Source organism: Propithecus coquereli, unplaced genomic scaffold, assembly GCF_000956105.1.
Source record: "Propithecus coquereli isolate 6110/MARCELLA unplaced genomic scaffold, Pcoq_1.0 Scaffold213, whole genome shotgun sequence".
NCBI classification, from domain to species: domain Eukaryota; kingdom Metazoa; phylum Chordata; class Mammalia; order Primates; family Indriidae; genus Propithecus; species Propithecus coquereli.
The window spans coordinates 2,405,286-2,425,211 of record NW_012146412.1 but is presented as its reverse complement, the minus strand read 5'-3'; the positions used below and the strand labels follow the sequence as shown (position 1 = coordinate 2,425,211).

Here is a 19,926-nt window from a genome sequence, read left to right as displayed (position 1 = left end):
GCAAAGTCATCTGTGAAATGAAGGCATGGTTTCCCTCCGGCCATCCTTAGTTACATGGGTGTGTCCAACACTTCCTCCAGCAGAGCCTTGGCCACGCTCCGCCCAGGGCTCACCCTCTCTGGACAAGGAGAAGGGGGCAGCAGGAGCAGGGGGGTGAGGTTTGAGCTGCCCCAGAAAGAAAAGTAACCGGGGCAGGTTTTTTTTTCCCTGGCAAGTTGGGTCAGCAAATCCTTTCATCATAAATCATGTGTGTGACATTTATCTCTGGACATCAAGAAAAGGCAAAATAGGCTCTGAGCCATGTTTGGGGAACAAACTTCTTAAATACTAGATTCTAACAGGCACTAAAATCAGGTAATGATTTTGTTTTTATAAGTTTTCCTCAAAACCCTTTATAACATTAATTAAATTACCTTAAGACTATTCATAAGCATTTGGTAAAAGGAAAATTTTTAGCCACATCAATTTTATGTAAAGGGAACCTATAATATAGGGGACAAATGTGGGTCAGTTTTCAAACCGAATAGTAGTTGTTTTTCCTTAAAAAAAGTTGCCATGTTTACATGTAATACAAGAGTTTTTCATTTTCTAAGGAGAATGTTCTGATTGTATGAAGTGTTTTAACTTGGAGAAGTAATTTAAAACCACCCAAACCTGAGTTACAGTTCAAGTTGGTGGTCTTTGCAAATTATGTACACTCTCTGGGCCTCAGTTTCCTTAGCTGTAAAATGGGGATAACAACATCCTTGTCATCAGATTGTTTTGATAATTAAATGAAATGTAGATTTAATGCTTAATATGCAGTATCTTATATATCAGAGCTCAATTAAAAGATGATAATGATAGCATCACTGACATTATTGATTAGAATTTATGGGGTAGGTAAGAATGTAAAGGGAATGTGTATGGAACAGGTTAATGCTGTACTTCATAACTTACACACAGAGATTTTTTTTCATGTCCCTTTTTTTCTCTTAATAGGAATGAATTCTTCTAAAACCAAACTAGAACTGCAAAAGCACCTGACAACATTAACTAATCAGGAGCAGGCGACTATTTTTGAGGAGATTCAGGTACAGTGCAAGTTTTTAATCTCTAGAAGGAAAGAAAAGGCAGGCAGCTTACCTGTGAAATGTTATGTATACAAAATACCTAAACCAGTGTTGTCTCACCTGGAGGCATGGATCTTGAGTTCCTCTTGGTTTAAGATTTAACAGTCCGCAGAGGGGCCGGGTCAGAATTTCAGATTCACATCAGGTCTTGGCTTCGGTAGTAAAAGTGACTAAAACTGGGAAGCCTCTCCCTTAAACAAATATGCTAGAATAAGAGAAAGGAAATTTTAAAGTGAAGAGCGCCTCAGCCTGAGAGACAGAAGACCTGGACTTTGGGCCACATGTGCTCTTCTGTGCCACGCGAAACCTCTGCCAGCCCCTTCCCATGCAGGATTGCAGCCCTAACAGTGGGAGTCAAACAAGATGTTTTATATGTAAACTTGAACATAATTGTTCCGCCTCCTCCCTTTTCAGTTTTGAAAATAAATTTAGTTCATGTTATCTACTTAGAGCCACATACTATGTTGAACCAAAAAAAAAAAACCTCAAAAAACAAAACAAAAACCAAGCTCATCTGCTTTCTGCAGTGAAGTTGGAAGCTAGCTCCTGTCCCTGCATTTCGATGCAGTGTATCTCGGGGAAACCATACTGTGTGTGCTGGCATGCCTGTAGTCTGTTCATTATGAATCTTTAATGAGATCATCAAAAATTTCATGTCTGCTTTAGCTGAGGGGCATTTTCTATGGTTTCCTGGCACTTTTTTAGTGAGGGGAGCACATCAGAACAAAGAATAAATATCCCTCTTGGGGTGGGGGCTAATCAGCAGGTTCTACAAGTAGAGGATTCATTAAACACAACAAGAAGGCTAGCAACCGTGTGAGCTGTGAGCTCTCTCTCCCTCCTCACTGGGGATAGACTGTACAGATAGGATCCATATTCTGTTTTCTGTCCGTGTAAAAAATACAAAGATTGTCTTTTTCTTTTAAATCACATGTTAAAGTTCTCTTACTCCCTTGTTCTGCTTCTACAGTGGAATTGGCATATGTTTGCAGAAAGAAAGCATAGGAAGATTTTTTATTTAGCAGATAGCCTAGAGGGTAATTTTCACAATTTTGAATTGCCTTTAAATTTTCTTCTGAATCAACTTGAGACACAAAACTTTGTTGTCTCTTGAAAGACCTTTTGAGTCCTAAGTACACAGTACTCTTAGGCAAATGTCATGTGATTTGTACTTGGAATTCAGAAATGGACAATTTGCTTCCAATTGTTAATGCATTTACAATTGAAGCCAGGACCTTTTCCGTCTAATGCTGACCCACTTAAACTATTCAAGTCACTCTGAAGAACATCTTTCTAGCAAGCTCGGAAGATGAACCTCCCTTCCCTAATGTGGCTTTTCTTTTTTGTTTAGATAGCACCATGTAGCTTCCTTAGAACAGTGCAGTGAATTAATGTAGATAATACACAGAATTTTCTTTTGCAGCAATGTGAAGTTCTTAATAGGTATGATTCTGAGATTCTCAACACCTAGTACATTACGGCAAAAAGATTTTAGAAAAAAGTAGATATGACTAAGGTTCCCTGAAATAAGAAAGCATTTGGTTAGTATCCTGTAGCCTCTTTGTGTTGTTCTAGATGTCTCTATAATGTTCTGGTTGCCCTGAACACCAAAGGGAAGTCATAGTGTTCACTGGCTTTGAAAAGCCAATTCATACTTTGTCCTCCATCATTGTAAGCCTGGCTTTTCCTTGAATGATACAAATTCGATGTGGGTCTTTTCTTCTGATGGCTTATTGATGGTCTTGTTGAATTATTTCCTCAATGACCATTCTTGGTTTTATAAACTATTTTATAAACCAAGTCCTTGGTTTCTTTTTAGGTAGCAATACCTGCTAATGTATTTGAAAATCATACATTTCAAAAGGTCATAAGAACAAAGGTGGACTTACAGTTTCATGAGTCCTCTTATAAATAGAATGGTAAATATTTTCTTTTGTGTAATCTTTCCAGGAGGGGAATTTATTTCTGAAAAACTCCTCTAAGAGCAACTTTTCGTAGGGCAAATGTCATTAGTATTAAAATTAATGGTACATGATTACTTAGTTATTAAAACATATGTTATTCAGAGTTTTTGTAAATGAAAGTTTAATACAATAGCAAAAAAGTGGACCCCAAACAATCATAAAGAAAAAGAAATCAATAATAGCTATGTAAATGATGCTGGAGATCATCACTTCTGTAAACAAGTGAACTTGCACACTCTGAGAGAACTTGGTCCAGACGGACCTGTGGGCATATCACGCTGCAAAGCAGCCTTTTTGTTCATGAGCTTTTTTTTCTTTCTGAGACAGAGTCTCACTGTGTTGCCCGGGCTAGAGTACCATGGCGTCAGCCTAGCTCACAGCAACCTCAGACTCCTGGGCTCAAGCGATCCTTCTGCCTCACCCTCCCAAGTAGCTGGGACTACAGGCATGTGCCACCACGCCCGGCTAATTTTTTTTCTGTATATTTTTAGTTGTCCAGCTAATTTCTTTATATTTTTAGTAGAGACGACAGGGTCTCGCTCTTGCTCAGGCTGATCTTGAACTCCTGACCTTGAGCGATCCACCCGCCTTGGCCTCCCAGAGTGCTAGGATTACAGGCGTGAGCCACCACGCCTGGCCCTAGCTTTTGAAATATATAATTTTCAAACATACCTAATGGGGCATATGTGAGGATGACCCCCATGGAGGTCTTGCTCTCTTTCACGCTGCTGTGTGTGTGCTAAATCCAAATGGGTCATCTTCAGGATGAAGAATTGCTGTCAGGCCCAAGTAGGGCCAGTAACTAAAATGCCTCAAAGTCTAATTCCCCTAGTCTGTGTGAGTGTATTTCAGGGAATGACTTAGTTAGACACTGAATAGATAAATCAAGTAGATTTATACTTCATAGGCATTTTTAATTTATTAAATGACATGACTTTACAAGTTAAAGATTAATGGTCAGAAGAGGTGTTTTTCAGTTTCTGAAGAATATGTATCAACTTAGTTGGATTTTCCATGGTTTTCAAATTATTTCTTGTAAACTTGGGTTATAATTTTTTTTTTTAAGAAGATATCAGAATGTAGTGTCCGAGTGAGCATTGTCTTTTTACGTAGTTTCCTTAGGAGACCATAGGCTTTCTCAGCACTGTGGTATTCATTAGTCGGTGTTGGAAATTTATTTTTTTATTGTTAAATTTTTTTTAGAGGTGGGGTTCACTGTGTTGCTCAGGCTGGAGTGCAGTCGCTATTCTTGGGTGTGATCATAGCTCACTGCAGCCTGGAACTCCCAGGCTCAAGTGATCCTATCCCTCAGCCTCCTGAGAGGCTGGCACTACAGCATACCACTGCGCCCTGCTGGAAATTTATTTTTGAATTGCCTTTGCAACAATTTATAAGACTCTCAAAGAAATAAGGTTAAGAAACATGTAATGAGATTAGTTTTGTTACTTCGAACAGGCAATTAATTGTTTGGTGTTATTCTTTTTAAAATTGAAGTGTAACATACCGATAGAAACACACCCAAATCAATGGTGAATTTTTGCAAGGTGAATGACTACACCCGTGCAGCCAGTACAAAGATTAAGAATTAGAGTATTCTCATTGCCTCAGAGTCCTGCCTCATTTCTGCCCCTCAGGTACTCTGTCCTTACTTCTGATACCCTAGATTAATTTTGAACAAGCAAGCTAATTGTGATTATAAAGTGATGTTCCCTATTATATTCTTATTCTAATATTATATGCTATAAAGTGATTCCCCATCATATTCTTGAAACTTGTCTCCGACTAGTGAAAGTTTATCAAAGGAAATCCTTTGATAAAGGATTATTCCTTAAAGGAATAATGATTTGCCCCTATTAAGGATGATGAAGTCACATGGGAAGTTTTAGGGGGATGACACTGATGTTTTTGAACTCCATAGAAAGAATAGCCTCTCATCGTATTCCAAAATTCCTTTAAGTAGAGATTTATGTTTTGACCTTGTATGACACTGAAACGTGTATTTCTCTGCTTTAGTGACTTCCTCTATGATGTTTAGCAAGACTTGTGGCACAGTGTCTGGTTCTTGGCTTCAATTTTTAATGAAAAGCAACTATGGTAGTACATTATGCTCAGTTGTAGTTTCATTTTCTGCCTATTTGAATCGATTTTTCATGTATATTTTGAGGGAAAAATGTATTAGTTCTCTTCCTCTCATTACTGCATGCTTAGCCTTTTTTTGATATTTTGAAATAGATGGTTATGAAAAGTTTCTCTAAGCAGAATATTATCTGGTGAGGGTAGCCCAAAGATTTAATTAAAGATATAGGAGCAGAAAGAATGGGTCAACTCTCTGGCACCTGCTCCTTCTCAGGGGACTCCCGTAATCCCTGTCTGTTTCCCTGGGTCGGTTTTTTTTAAGACTATTTTTTTTTAGAGGAGTTTTAGGTTTACAGAAAAGTTGAGTGGGAAGTACAGAGTTTCCATATAACTTTTTACTGTCCCCTACTCCCTAGTTTCTCCTAAGAGAAGATGTTACCATAGCATCTTATATTAGTGTGGTACATTTGTTAACGATTAATGAGCCAGTATTTGCCATATTATTATTAACTGAAGTTCATAGTTTACATTTGGGTTCACTGATGGTGATGCTTTACCTATTCATCCCTTCCTCCCTCCCTCCCACCCCCAACCCGTGGCAACCACTGATCTTTTTACCATTTCCATAGTTCTGCCTTTTCCAGAATGTCATGTAATTGTAGTCATGCAATATGAACGTAGTCTTTTCAGAGTGGCTTCCTTCACTTAGCAGCATGCACTCAAGGTTCCTCCACATCTTTTCATGGCTGAATGCTCTTTCCTTTTCCGTTTGTTGCTGAATAACATTCCATTGGATGCATCACAGTTTGTTCACCTGTTCACCTATTGAAGGGCATCTTGGTTGCTCCTAAGTTTTGGCAATTATGGATAAAGCTGCTGGAAACATTCGTGTACAGGTCTTTGTGTGGACATAAGTTTTTAACTCATTTGGGTAAATACCAAAGAATGCAGTTGCTGGATTGTATGGGAAGAGTGTGTTCAGTTTTATAGGAAACTGCCAGGCTGTTTTCCAAAGTGATTGTACCATTTTGCATTCCCACCAGCAACGAATGAGACTTCTGTTATTTCATGGACTTTTAGACTCATTATATCCATAACCCTTTTAGGATCTAGCAGTATTAAGTTGCCATTGTGACACTTGACTACTAGCACTTTATTTTTTTGAGGATCTAATTGAAATTCTCTCTAGAAGAATCCACTTGTTGCATGTAACATGTCAAATTTTGTAACATCAGTGTTCTTGGTCTGGAGTCTGAGTTGAGAATGTCTTCTCTAGCCTCTAAAACGTTTAATACTTAAATCCGAAATTTGAAAGAACAGGAAGCCCTCGATAAACTTTTCTAATCATTTACTACTTTTTCTTTTTCCTGAGTAACGGGAACAACTTCCCTTTCAAAATAATCTTGTTTTGTTTGTTTTTTTTTTAACAGAGGGCACATCAGAAGGTCTGGGTCGGTGTTACCTTTGCTTTCAGTGCCGACGACATGCAGAGTCAAATCCCTGTTCCTTAGTTAGCTGGGGAAGGTGTTCGCTTTTCTAGTTAATTCATTTATTAAACCCCAGCTTCGTTTTAAAGGTCAAGCTGGAACTTCGGAATAGGGAGAGAAGAGGAACAGGCCAAATGGGTAATTGTTGATATAAAAAAAGATGTATTTCCGAAGACTAAAAGCTTGGTATATTCCCAGAGTAATTCATTTTGTTTTTTTCATATTCAGAGAAAATAATACATTAAGCTAGGTGGCCTTTTAAAAATTCCCTGTGACTGACATGTCAAATTCAAAGAATTGGGGAGCTGGAGGAGACTGCACAATCCTCATTTCAGCAGACGAGGAAGCCAAGATTAAGTGACGTGGATTTGTGCACACTTGCGTGCAGCAACTAGAACCTACATGTCCTGACTTCTAGTCCAGTGTGCTTTGCCACTACCCTGTCTAAAAGTTAAAATGTACAGGGAGAATTTTTAAAAAGAAAAAAGAAATTGAGTACATACTACAAAATTTTGTATGGAAGTGCGTCTCTCGTGGGGATTCCGTAAAGTTCTTCATGATGAACACGTGTGACGTGGGAAACCATGACCCTGAATGCAGTTGCTGTTTTCCTTTCCAGTTTCCTAATTAAAAGAGTTTATAAAGGTGTAGTCATTATTATGGCTCCTGACCTCTGGGTGTTTACGTAGATTTTTTGTTTTTTATTTCTATTTTAAAACTATTGATTTGTTAAATATTTTGACTATGCCTCTATCTGATGTTAAAAATTTATTTTAGGTATGAGGACATCAGAGATCAAAAGTTAAATCTGGCCCAGTGGCTCCACTGTCATTTTTAAAACTTTATCCCCACTTTTAGGATCCTTGGTGCCCCCTAGTGAGATGATTGGGTAAAAGCACTAGTTAGTAGATGGAAGCTTGTTAGCATTTCCAAAGGGGTAGCTTAGCAATTTTGTTGACATTTAAAATAAATATAATCTATCTTGTTTCTGATTTTTTTTTTAAAGAAATTGAGACCAAGAAATGAGCAGCGAGAGAATGAATTGATTATTTCTTTTCTGAGATGTTTATATGAAGATAAACAAAAAGAACACGTCCATATCGGAGAAATGAAGCAGGTATGGCATTTTTGTCTCTTATGATTTTTACCAGGGCACTATGTAAATGAAGTCTTGAGGATTTTCTGGAGCTCTGAAACCTCTTTTTCTCCCTTTGTTTTATTTTCTTTTGTTTCACATATTGGGAAAATTTGGCAGTGTTAAATTATGCTTGGAGAAGATAAGAGGAGTTTCTGTCTGCATTGTAGTGTGAGTGGAGTAGTTGCTCTGGTAAGAGGACTGGCTTAGAGCACCAAGAACTAAATTTAAGAGCAGATATTGCCAGGACGAGCTGCAGGGCTTGCAAGGAGCCAGTGTCTGTCACCTTGCCTTTCTCCCTTGTAAAATGGGAATGGCATTGTACGTCTGCCTTTGGAATTACATGAGGTAACTGGAAGTTCTTTGTGATAATACATGTTATGCGAATAACAGATAGTATTACTGACAAGTCAGATACGTTAGAAAGCTTGTTTTATGCGCTGTTCAGGTTAGAACTGGTATTAATGCCATTTTGCATGATGGAGGTACAGAGTCTGCCTCCCATCCTGCTCTCCAGAAGCCCTGTTTAGCTTTTCTCTTTGTGGGGTCCCAAGTCAGAACCTGAGTGGTTACCTATAGGTCTCCTCCTTCAAAGAACTTCAAGTTTGGGACTCAGTGTAACATCATAGCACCACGGACCATTTTCCTATGTCTTTTGGACTCCATGTAAGCCCATTCATAATAAATCACTAGCATCAAAACATACATGCTTTATATTTGCTAAAGTTACTTGTTGGCCAGAAAATCTAGAGAAAAATCAGTGAAGGATGTTCTAGTTTCTTAGTTTTCCAAAAGTGTGTTGCCGTGTTAAGCACCTACTGAGTGCATGTTCCAAAGGCAATTTCATGCTCTCTGCCCCATGGTGGCCCTCACTGTCTGCTGCCTAAACCAAGTGTGTAGTTTTTACTGGGTGCACACTTAACAATGCTCCTCATTAGATTTCTACTTTCCTGTTGGCTTTGGCAATTGTGCCTTTCCTGACCCCTTAGAGCTCGTATATGGTGTCCAACATGGTTTTTTATCTCATTGGCCAACCATAGGGTCCCTTAGCAGTGACCCTAATGCCAGTACATTGTCTGTGTTTTGGCCTTTGCCCATGGTTTGTTGCTGTTCTCTCTTCCCAGATTGTACCCTTAAGATGGTGTTGAAGTTCTGTGCCTCTCCTGTGTGCTCTTAAGTTTTTAGTCAACTCTCTAGTTCTCTTTTCAACCTATTTTTTTCCCTTTTTCACTTCTTTTTCCCCTCTTGTACCCTTAGTAGCTTTTTTCCTGTTCTGATGGGGTTTTTTTCTGAGTCAGTCTGACTTGTGCCAACAGGAAATTAGGAAATTGATAATTTTGAAATAATTTGTAACTGCTAGAAAGGGGAATGAAGCACTTACGGTACATGGAAAGTCTTCTTTTAGTAAAGATTTTAAGTGTTTGTGGGAGATGGAAAGTTTTGACCTAACTGTAAACTCATTTTTATGGACTAGGGTAGTATTTTTATGATTTGGGCATAGATCAGTCCAGTGGAGAAATAGATTTAATATTTTTTTTTCCATTTTCAAAACGTCAGAAAATTTAATGTAAAAGAGTCTGAGCCTCACAAGCAGGACTGGCGCTCGTGCAGCACTTTCACTGGGGTTTCTGAATATTCTGTGACCCAGAAGGCTCATGTCTGTGTCTGTGAAGAGGTTGCCCTGATCCCCAGGTGTGGTTGCACCCCAGGCTGGACACCCTCCTGGGCTCTGAGGAGTGGGTTTTTCAACATAGCAGCTACTTCGTAGATCCATCAGATGTAGCCTTGAGATTCACTGATAGATTCCTGCTCACATTTTCTGCTGTCACGTAGTTTGATCACATAGATTTTATTACCTTCTTATTGCATCTAAAAATTCCTGTAGCCTTTGAAAAGTGTGATCACATGACCCAGACAGAGGTAGAACCGTGACTTTGATAAAGAACTTCTCTGGGCAACAGCTTTCAAAAGCGGACCAAGGCCAATGAACACGGTCTCAGTGCTGCACGCCCTGAGGTCAGCAGCGATGCCGGATGTGCTCTTCACAGACGGAAAGAATGGCACCTAGAACAGGCAAAACTGAAGTGTACCATTTGTTGAGTTTAGGGAACTGCTACGTTCAAGTAGCTAAAACCCCTGCCAAGATACAGACTGTTTCCGTCACACTAGAAAGTACCCCCATATTCCATTCCCAGTCAGTCCTCACTACCTCTTCCCCCAGACAAGTACTGTTTTTATTTTTTTTAACCCTAGATTAGTTTTGTCTGTTCTAGAAATTCTTATAAATGGGATCATACGGTATGTATTTTTTAGTTCTGACTTCTACTCAACATAACGTTTCTGAGCTTCCATGTTGTTGCAAGTATCAGTAGTTTGTTCCTTTTTATTCCATCGTATTAATATCACAGCTTCTCCTTTCTTTTTTTGGTGGACACCTGAGCTACTTTATTATGAATAAAGCTGCTGGTAAATACGTTTACCTACCCAGGACAGTGGGTTCCGAACTGAGAATTTCAGTGTAGCGTCAGAATTTAAAACTTGTCTCCAAACTTTCACACTTAGAGTTCAGCCATTTATCAAAGGATCGGCAGTGTGATAACTGCAGTGGAATTCACTGTGCAGCCTCCAAATTAGAAATTATTATCTGAGAACCAGCCTCATCTTCTTGAGAGAAACTTTCGATGCTTTTTTTAAGATAAATAAGAATATGTTATATTCTAAATGCAAATTATTTTCAAATTATATTTGAATTATGGCAATAGACAGAAAAAAATCTTTTTGGATGGTAGAGGAGAGCAGAAGAAACATTGAATTAAATACACAAAGTCTTCAGGCTTGGTATAAACATGCACACATACGCACAAGTATCCTTTTTCATCTAAGTAGAATTTGCTAACTGATGTTGATTTCTTTCATCTTTTAGCCAATATTTTCTTTATATATCAAAACAATCAATTCAGTTTGCTTTGATTTTGTGAAAACTTTACTGTGAGTTTGAAAGCAATTCTGCAGCTTCTTAACTGTGTTAGTAAACTGGCCTTGAGTCCAAGGCAGGCCCCTCAGGGCCCCTCGTAGCTAGTTCCCTGTGCCCTGGAGGCTGCCTCGAGTCTTGGCAGGCTCCTGCTCCTGCTCAGTGAGTGCGTGGGACCAGGTGCCACTAGCGAGGTGCCTACCCTGGTGCATAGTATTTAGCAGGCGTTTAGTTGGTGTTGAGCAAGTATCTGTTACCTCAGGTGTGTGTTTCTCATGCGCCTGCCTGGTGATCATTGCCCACTCACTCTTTCTCGAGCAAGTGAATGCTGCGTCTCCAGAGTATGCTGAGTGGTGTGAAAACACAAAAGTAAGTGATAGTCACCCTTCTATTAGGAATTTCTAAGTTGCTACTAGCCATTCTTTTGATGCATATTTTAGTTCTCATAGGAGTAAAATTATGGATAATTGGATAAAGCCTAATGTAGCTCTTACCAGAATCTTTTCTTTCTCTTTTATGCCTTGAAAAATACATAACATTCATTGGTGAATTAGGATTTCATTATTTCAAAGAAGATGTAGAGTTTTTGAACAGCAGATTACTGAATTTAAAAAAATGCTTAATAGCAATGGGAATGAGTGGAAGGCATATTAGGAGAACATTTTATGCCTATCAGATTGGCTGAAACTTTAAAAATATGACAATACTCTGTAAAAGTGAGTTCTCGTATGCCATTCTGGAAATATGAATTGGTACTATGTAGGAGAGAGACACTCGATAATATCTAGTATAGCTAGCTGAAGGTGCACAGTCCCAGTGACGCCAGCAAGGAAATTTGTAATTATTTACTTGCAAAACCTTTCACACGAGTGTATAAGGTGCTCTGCAAGAGAGGCCACCACAGCCTCCTTTGTAAGAGCAAAAAAAAGGGGAGGAATAAATGTTTAACAACAGGAACATGAATAAATTGGGTTATGCAGTGAAATACTGCACTCTGGCTGAAGCAAGTGAATCAAAGAACATCTTTGTCAACATGATACATCTCAAAAACATTGAAAGAAGCTAATTTACAGAAGGATATGTACAGTATATATACAGTTTCAACTACATGTAAACCACTATCAATGTTTTATGGTTACATACATAAATATAAAAGTACAAAACATGAATTGATACAATAAGCACCAAATTCAGGAAAGTAGTTATTTCTGCACATGGCCGATAGGGGACAGGGAAGGGGCGGGAGCGGTGGTCAGGAAGCTTCAAGGATGTCTTCCTAGTAAAAGTAGGAAATGCACAGGGAGCACAGATAATGGTCATGATAGCTGACGTTTATTGAGTGTCTGGTGTGTTCTAAGTGTTTTAATAGGCACTCATTTAAATCTCATGACAGCTCTGTGGGGAAAGTTCATTATCCATGCTCAGTCTGTAGGTGGAGGAATGAGAGGGAAAGCAGGTAGTGGCCTGGCCAGGGCCACACAGCCAGGGACTAGCAGAGAAGCATTCACCTGGGTATTGAGCTCCAGAGCCCCGTTCCTCACTGTTCTCAACACCTGGCAGACGCCGACTTGGCCAAAGCCGGGTGGTGGTGCAAAGGTGGTGGGTTAGATTAGTCTCTACACTTTTCTCTAGGTTTGAAATCTGTAACAATCACATCAGAGAATATGTTGGGGATTAGAGTCATGGGGGATTTGCTCATCTATCTGTGTGTTTCTCTAGCAGTCATTGTCTAGCAGGAAGCAATCAGGTGAGAATTCATGTAAGAAACAATTTAATGTAGAGGTCTTTCATATATTTTTTTTAAACATACATCTTGTTAACAAGTAACATTAAACTTCTTTTAGTGGTTCTCAAACAAACTCCATTATGTTTTCACTGTCACATTGTGGTTAGTTAAGGGAGAGCAGCTTGGTTGCAGAGGAGGAGGAAAGGATGGTGGAGACAATAGGACTGGGAGAGAGGAAAGAGCTGGGAGTACAGAGATCTACAGACAGGGATGAAGGGGGGTCAGTATGGGAAGAGGGAATGGATTCTTTAGGTGACAAATTTATTTTGTCTCATCCTCTGAAATGCCCCCAAAGGTAAGTTATTGCTTTATTTTGAGAGCTAATAATAGCTACCTTTGTACCGAATGCTGTGCTCCATACTTTACCTGTTTCAATCTTGCAACACAGTGTTACGATTAGATCTTCATGTTGGTCTCAATTTACTGAAGAGGCTCAGAGAAAGTAAGAAACTCGCACAAGGTCAGTTAGTAAATGACAGATCTCTGACAGAGTCGCAGCGCCTCAGCTCTAAATTCCCTTAACTGATTGGTTTCAAGGCACATTGCCTCATTTCATTTGGAATAGTCAAAGCAGTACTTTGAGGCAAAATTATTTCCTGGACTTGCAGCTGTGTCACTAAGGAGCAGATGAGATCACAGACAGAAGCAGAATGATGGCCTGTGTTAAAAAGATGCATCCTAGAGACTTTTCATTCCCTTGAAAAGGAAGGAAGGCAGGCATCTATAAGTGACTTAACTTTTCATTGTTTCACATTTTTAGACTTCGCAGATTGCAGCGGAGAACATTGGCAGTGAATTACCACCCAGTGCCACTCGATTTAGGCTAGATATGCTGAAAAATAAAGCAAAGAGATCTTTAACAGAGTCTTTGGAAAGTATTTTGTCTCGGGTAAGTAACATAATTTCTCCTGATTTAAGTCAAATCACGTTTTAAGACAGCATAGGATTTAGTTCTATGCCTTTAATTCCATCAAAATTCATCGTAAGAGTGTAAAACCTTTTTTTTTTTTTTTTGAGACAGAGTCTCACTCTGTTGCCCTGGCTAGAGTGAGTGCCGTGGCGTTAGCCTAGCTCACAGCAACCTCAGACTCCTGGACTCAAGCGATCCTCCTACCTCAGCCTCCTGAGTAGCTGGGACTACAGGCACGCGCCTCCGTGCCCAGCTAATTTTTTCTATATTTTTAGTTGTCCAGATAGTTTCTTTCTATTTTTTTTTTAGTAGAGACGGAGTCTCGCTCTTGTTCAGGCTGGTCTCAAACTCCTGAGCTCAAACAATCCGCCTGCCTTGGCCTCCCAGAGTGCTAGGATTACAGGCGTGAGCCACCGCGCCCGGCCTGTAAAACCTTTTTTATGTCTTCTCAGTCTTATGGCGTTACCTACTTTTTAAATTGTTTTTATCTTGGCCTAGTTTAAAAAAAAATCTTCTCTATTGTATTATATCCCATGGGATATTTTGCCTCCCAAAAGAAAGCTCTTTGTTGGCCAGTCCCTGTAAAGGGCATGGATTAGATATACTGAGTTGTGGGTCCTCTTCTTCCTGGTGTCACTAGGGTCAACTTAAAAAAACAGCTACTGTCAGCTGCTATCGTTAGGACTTCTCTGTAGCAGGGGTCAGCAAACTGTGGCTCAGAGACCAGATTCTACCCACCTCCTGCTTGTGTAAAGAAAGTTTTATTGAAACACAGCCACATCCATTCATTTACCTGTTATTGAAGGCTTCTTTGTGCAGGGTTGAGTAGTTGCCACGGACACCATAGGCCCACAAAACTTAAGAGATTTATTATCTGACCGTTTACAGAAAAAATTTGCCAACTACAGCTCTACAGGAAGAACAGACTACACATACGCGCTAATCTGGGAGCTTAAAGAGCTTAGGAAGTTACTCCCTCTTCCCCATGAGTGGAAACAGCCTTGATGGCATCTCTGAGAAATCAAAGTTCAATTTTCTGTCAAAGTTTTACACCTTTTTGAAGCTTGCAGTGTCTTATGGTTCTTCTTTATCTTATGACACACTTCCTTTGAAATGTATGCTTTATTTTTTAAAGAAAATTAAATTTTCTTTTGTTTGAAGATGTTTCTGAGAATTTTGCAACATCCTCTGAGGTCATGAAAAACAGTTCCTCTACAAAACCAGGCTTGGGAGGAGCTGCATTTGAGAGCTCCCAAAGGGATAGAGCACTGTCTGGCCACATGGCTGGCCAGTTTTGATGTCTGTGACCAGGGGGAGATTTGCAGAGTGGGCTCGCTTGTGTACTTGCTTCTCTTCATAGACAGACTGTCTCTTATTCCTGTCTGTCCTCTCTGCTAAATGGCCCATCCACAAGGTGTTTTGGATCATTTGGATTGTGTCTTTTTTGAAAATAGAAAGATGACAGAAATGTCGATTGTCTTAATGTATGTATATATACTTAGCATTTCTCAGTAGATGTATTTTTCCTGAAATCATTTAAGTAGACCAAGCTGCTTCTAGCTGATACCTTGGCAAAAGCCTCAGGGGTCATAACTCAACTGCCTTTCCTTTCTGTAGGGGAGTAAAGCCAGAGGCCTGCAGGAACACTCTGCCAGCGTGGATCTGGACAGCTCCATGTCTAGCACACTAAGTAACACCAGCAAAGTAAGCACATTTCTATTTATAGGACACCCTGAAAATCCCAGGAAAAAGGTCTTGCTCATCTCTTCTCTCCAGGGATCTGTCAAAAAGAAGAATAAAACCTCTTACTTCCAATCATAAAAGGTTTGGTGCTCCAGATTTCTTGGCACAGGTTAGGGGCTGTTCATGTAGTTCTACCATAACATAAAAGTTTTACATAAAAAAGCAGATGGCCATTCCATAAACAAAGAAATAAGATCACAGTTTTTGACAGCTAATATCTAATTTGTCACAACACAACTAACTAATGGACTTCTTTCCCTAATAGATTTTCCAATAATAAAAATAATTAAAATTGGAAATACCCCAAAAGTGGGTTTGTGAATTCAGAGAAGTATGCAACTTGAATTTCTAAAACTTCATCCTGTAGCTGGCTCTGTGATTGTAATGGAATATTACTTTTTTTTTTTCTGAATTTAGCATCACTCCTATTATCTGCCACCAAGCACAGCTTTATGATGATGTGTAAGCTAATAGTTCTCTTGGTAATAAACCTGTACCTACGTCCTTGTTTTAATATCTTGCTTTCTAGATGCTTAAGCATATTTAAATCTGGTTAGTTCAACTTTATACCAGACAGTGGATTTAGGTTTTGTGCTGGGAGGCCAGCTTTTCCCTCTGCTGTCGGCACGCTCTGGTGCAGTTGTGAGGGAGAGCGTGTGGTGGGGGCCAGCTCCTGCCCACAGGAATGGTTTACATTCTTCTGCAGTCCCTCCTGGACACATGGCTTTCAGAGTTTGTAGACCATAACCAACAGTAGAAACACATTTATTAATAACATTGTGACATAGTTCACAAACACACATACCTACACACACACGAAATTAAAATAAAATTTCACCGATCAGTATTTACTGTAAACAACATGAGATATATACTGTATTTTCTGTTCTATTTTATTTTGAGAGTGCTCATGGCAGATTACTAAATTGTACCATCTACTCATGTTCTAGTGCACAATTTGAGAAACACTTCTTTAGATGAGAGGTTCTCCGATGTTAGGTGCATCTGTAATGGGGTTCTGGTTAAAGTGTGGGTTCTGGTTCAGTGGGCCTTGGGTGAGGCCTGAAATGCTGGATTTCTGACAGGCTCCAAGCTGATGCTGCTATTCCACAGACCGACTTTGGGGCACGAGGCTCTAGATGCCAGTCTTTTAAATGTGACTTTCTAGGTTAAAATCCACTGGAACGTAACATCATGCAGCCTGCATCTGAAACACACGGATTCTACCCTGTAATTCATTTCAGGTGTGGGGATGTTACGGTTTATCCGTTGCATACAGATGCACGAGACACAGCCCCTCCCCTGTAGGAGAGAGATGACAGATACATGGCCCCAGCATCAAGTAGACAGTGGTAGGAGCTCTGAGAGTTATAAATAAGAGACTTTGGTGACTTTGATGTCAGAGGAGCAAAGGAAGGGAAGTTAGGTTTGGTCTGTGGAACCAGAGAAACTTGGGTGGAGGGAAGGGGGCAGTGATGCTTTGGAATTAAATCTTGGAGAAAGTCTGGGAATTGTGCTCATGGAAGTGAACAGAGGAAGGTGTTCCAGATAGATGAGTGTTGATAAAGGCACTGTGAAGAAGTTCACATCACTCAGTGACTTCCAGTAAGTCTTACTGCTTGTTCTCTTATTCTCCTCCAAAATGCAGATCTAGGAATACATACAGTCTCAATTTCTAGGGTGATTCTAAGAGTGAAATGCACCTTTTTAAAAGCCACCTGTGTATATTATATATCGTTATGCGAACTTCTTTTCATCTTTCATCTTGAATCGAGAAACTGCTGTAAAGATAAGCTATTTTATGTACTTGGATCTCTTCTAATAAATTGATCATCTAGGAGTTGCAAAGAAGCTGAATTTTAAGTGGTCCTTTCAGTTTTCCAATGAAGCTAAGGGTTAGCTCTTTCACGTAATTTGGAGGGACATTAATAAACATTTAGATTAACAGGTTTGCGTGATGGAGATTGTTTTTTGTAATGTATTATCTTAGATAAATTTTTAAATCTTTAAATTAAAAGAATCTTCATAACTATAGAGTCCTAAATAATGAAAAACTTCAGTTACGAAAGTAACGAACATTTCATAGTGTGTTGGGAATTAAGCTTTTCTTGTCTAATTCCTATAAAATTAAATGTGTATAACCTCTCCCTTTAGTAAACAAATTTAATTTTTTCAAGTTAAAATCCTCAGTACTTATGTAAAAGGCACTCAACTGTTTACCAAACGAACAAGTAGAGTATAGATTCTCTAGTCCACTCTTAGATGCATTCATTCCTTTTTACTCTATTCATGTTGATTTATTTCTCCCTTCTAGCAGTTTCAGTAGGGGCAAGCTGGTACACTTCTTCTTATTTTATATTTTTTTGATTTGAGAAAAACTGGCTACCAGCCATGTCCTGGGCGCAGTGCTGGACATCAGTTTGCATGAGTGGTAGTAGTGCATTCCTTTGCAAAAGCATGCATCGTGAAGGCATGCCGTATTAAAACATTGTCATGATTCTCAACGTGTGTTTGAGTACCCATTTAGTAAATTTATTGAGTAGCTAATGAAACAATAACTTATTTTTGTATAACATTTTACAGTGTAAAAAGTACTTTTGGTTATATTATCTTGCTTAATTCTTGAAACCCAATGAGATAAATTTTTACTATGCCCTCTAACAGATGAAGAAATTGAGATGCAGGAAGAAGTGATTTCCCCTGAATTGCAGCAATAAGTGCCTAGAAAAAGATTTTCCATATTCTGAGAATATTAATAGTTTTTGATCTCAAGATACCAAGTTTTAAATCTCAACATTAGATGTTGTTCAGAGAGGGCCTTAGGATGTGTCTGTAACAGGTATGAACGCACTTGGCGAAGACGAGGAACGTGATTAAGTCCGGAGACTGGTCATACAGCACTCTCACTTGTTAGGAACAGAAATAAAGAGTCCTGTGCTCTAGAGAGGGGGGCATTTAGAGTGTGGCTTGGAACAGTTGTATATCGTGGCTTGTGTCCTTCACTCTTGCCCTTGGGCAGTGTCCCCATTTCTCCAGCAAACTAGCATCTCATATCTTTGAGGAGCAGCCATTTAATGGGCCTTTATTTTCTTACACTTTTGGTGGCAGCCTCTAGATGGCATTATAATCAGAAGATGTATTTAGATATTGAAATGTTTTCCTGTGCTGGAACTTGAGATTTTTAAGTCCCACAGATTCCCCACAGGCATGTCTGACCTGCTGTCTGTTTGCTGCCAGGAGCCGTCTGGGTGTGAAAAGGAGGCCTTGCCTGTCTCTGAAAGCTTCTTCAAGCTCCTGGGCTCCTCGGATGACCTGTCCAGTGACTCGGAGAGCCACCTTCCGGAAGAGCCTGCTCCGCTGTCACCCCAGCAGGCCTTCAGGAGGCGAGCGAACACCCTGAGTCATTTCCCGGTGGAATGCCAGGAACCCCTGGATCCCGCTCAGGGCTCTCCAGTGGCCTCGCAGAGGAAGCTTACGAGGTATCACTCAGTGAGCACAGAGACGCCTCATGAGCAAAAGTAAGACTTATTTAAATTTGTCGTGTAAATAAATAGCTGGGGCATATCTGTGACTAGCTAGGCATCCCAGGTGTGTTTATTGAGTGAAAGAGGAAGCTGAGTCAGGTTTTAACCCTTGGCTTCAAAAGATAAAGCTTGAACCAGTGACATGTTCCTTCCCAACCCAGGAGGTACTTGTGCAAGTAACAAGCAACAGTGTGTCAGGAAGGCTGTAAAAATGAGCAGCAGTGGCACTTACTGTGTGTAACAATGGCTCCTTAAACTAGGAGAGGCATTGCTGACTTTGGAACTTTGCCGCTGGCTGTGAGGAAGGGATGAGTGTGTGAGCAGACCGGTTCTCGCTGCGAGGCCTGGAGCGGCGGCAGGGTGGAGATGCAGCCTGCACAGGCAGAGCGGCAGCGGCTGCTGGGCCTCTCGGGGTGATGTGGACGCCTGGCAGGAACCAGCAGCCTCGGGCTCTGGTCCCAGCTCTGTCATGAACTAGTTGTGACCTGGGCACATTTGTTGAGCTTCTCTGTATAACAAAATTGGAGTAGATGTTTTCTAAAATCTCTTTCACTGTGAAAATTCTAGATTCTTCTAACAAGATTCACTAATTTTAATAGTTGAGCTTGAATGAACAGTTGGAATTTTCTGGTTGTAGAGATGGGTAATCAGAAGTTGTCCCTGTTCCTTCCCAGGGTCCCTTAGTGATTAAATTCAACCTGTGTGCCAGAGACAATAGAGATCTTTAAAATCCTTTACCTAACAAATGTGAATTAGGACCACACCTCTGTACAGTTGCAGCCTGTCTGACTGGCAGCAGAAGCCGCAGGACGGATACGTCAGTGTAGTTGATACGTGGGTGACGGAGGTCTGGACAGAGGCATGAGCCTGTGCAGTGCTGTTTGAAATGTTTCGAGTAAAGAAGTGACAAACAGGAACAATCCCGGGATGATACAGTAGAGCCTCTTGGCTTTGTTTTCAATCAGTCATTGAAAATACTTACTGGTTCTTATGAATTCAGCACAGAGTAACTGTGATTACAAGAGCAGGGAATGCTTCAGAAGCTAGTATTAGAGACAAGCATGGTTTAGCTATAGCTGTGAGAGTTTCTTGTCCTGTTTAACACCCTGTCTATACACTACTTCTGTTCTGCCTTCCCACACTGCCTCCCCACTGCTCTGTTTGTGGCACTTTCAGTGACGATGGGGGCATTCCTCTCTGGAGGGTCCTAGTTCTCTT

The 19,926-nt window shown here is 40.0% G+C and overlaps 1 protein-coding gene across 5 annotated transcripts in view; it reads left to right on the top strand.

Moving 5' to 3' along the window:
• TBC1D1 (TBC1 (tre-2/USP6, BUB2, cdc16) domain family, member 1) overlaps positions 1-19,926 on the top strand; it is a 214,635-nt gene that overhangs the window by 121,667 nt on the left and 73,042 nt on the right. For all 5 annotated transcript variants that reach the window (XM_012644492.1, XM_012644490.1, XM_012644491.1 and 2 more), the window contains 5 exons: positions 982-1,073; positions 7,646-7,756; positions 13,292-13,420; positions 15,059-15,145; positions 18,422-18,702. In XM_012644492.1, coding sequence (XP_012499946.1) covers positions 982-1,073; positions 7,646-7,756; positions 13,292-13,420; positions 15,059-15,145; positions 18,422-18,702 — 700 coding nt within the window. The remainder of the gene's footprint in view (positions 1-981; positions 1,074-7,645; positions 7,757-13,291; positions 13,421-15,058; positions 15,146-18,421; positions 18,703-19,926) is intronic.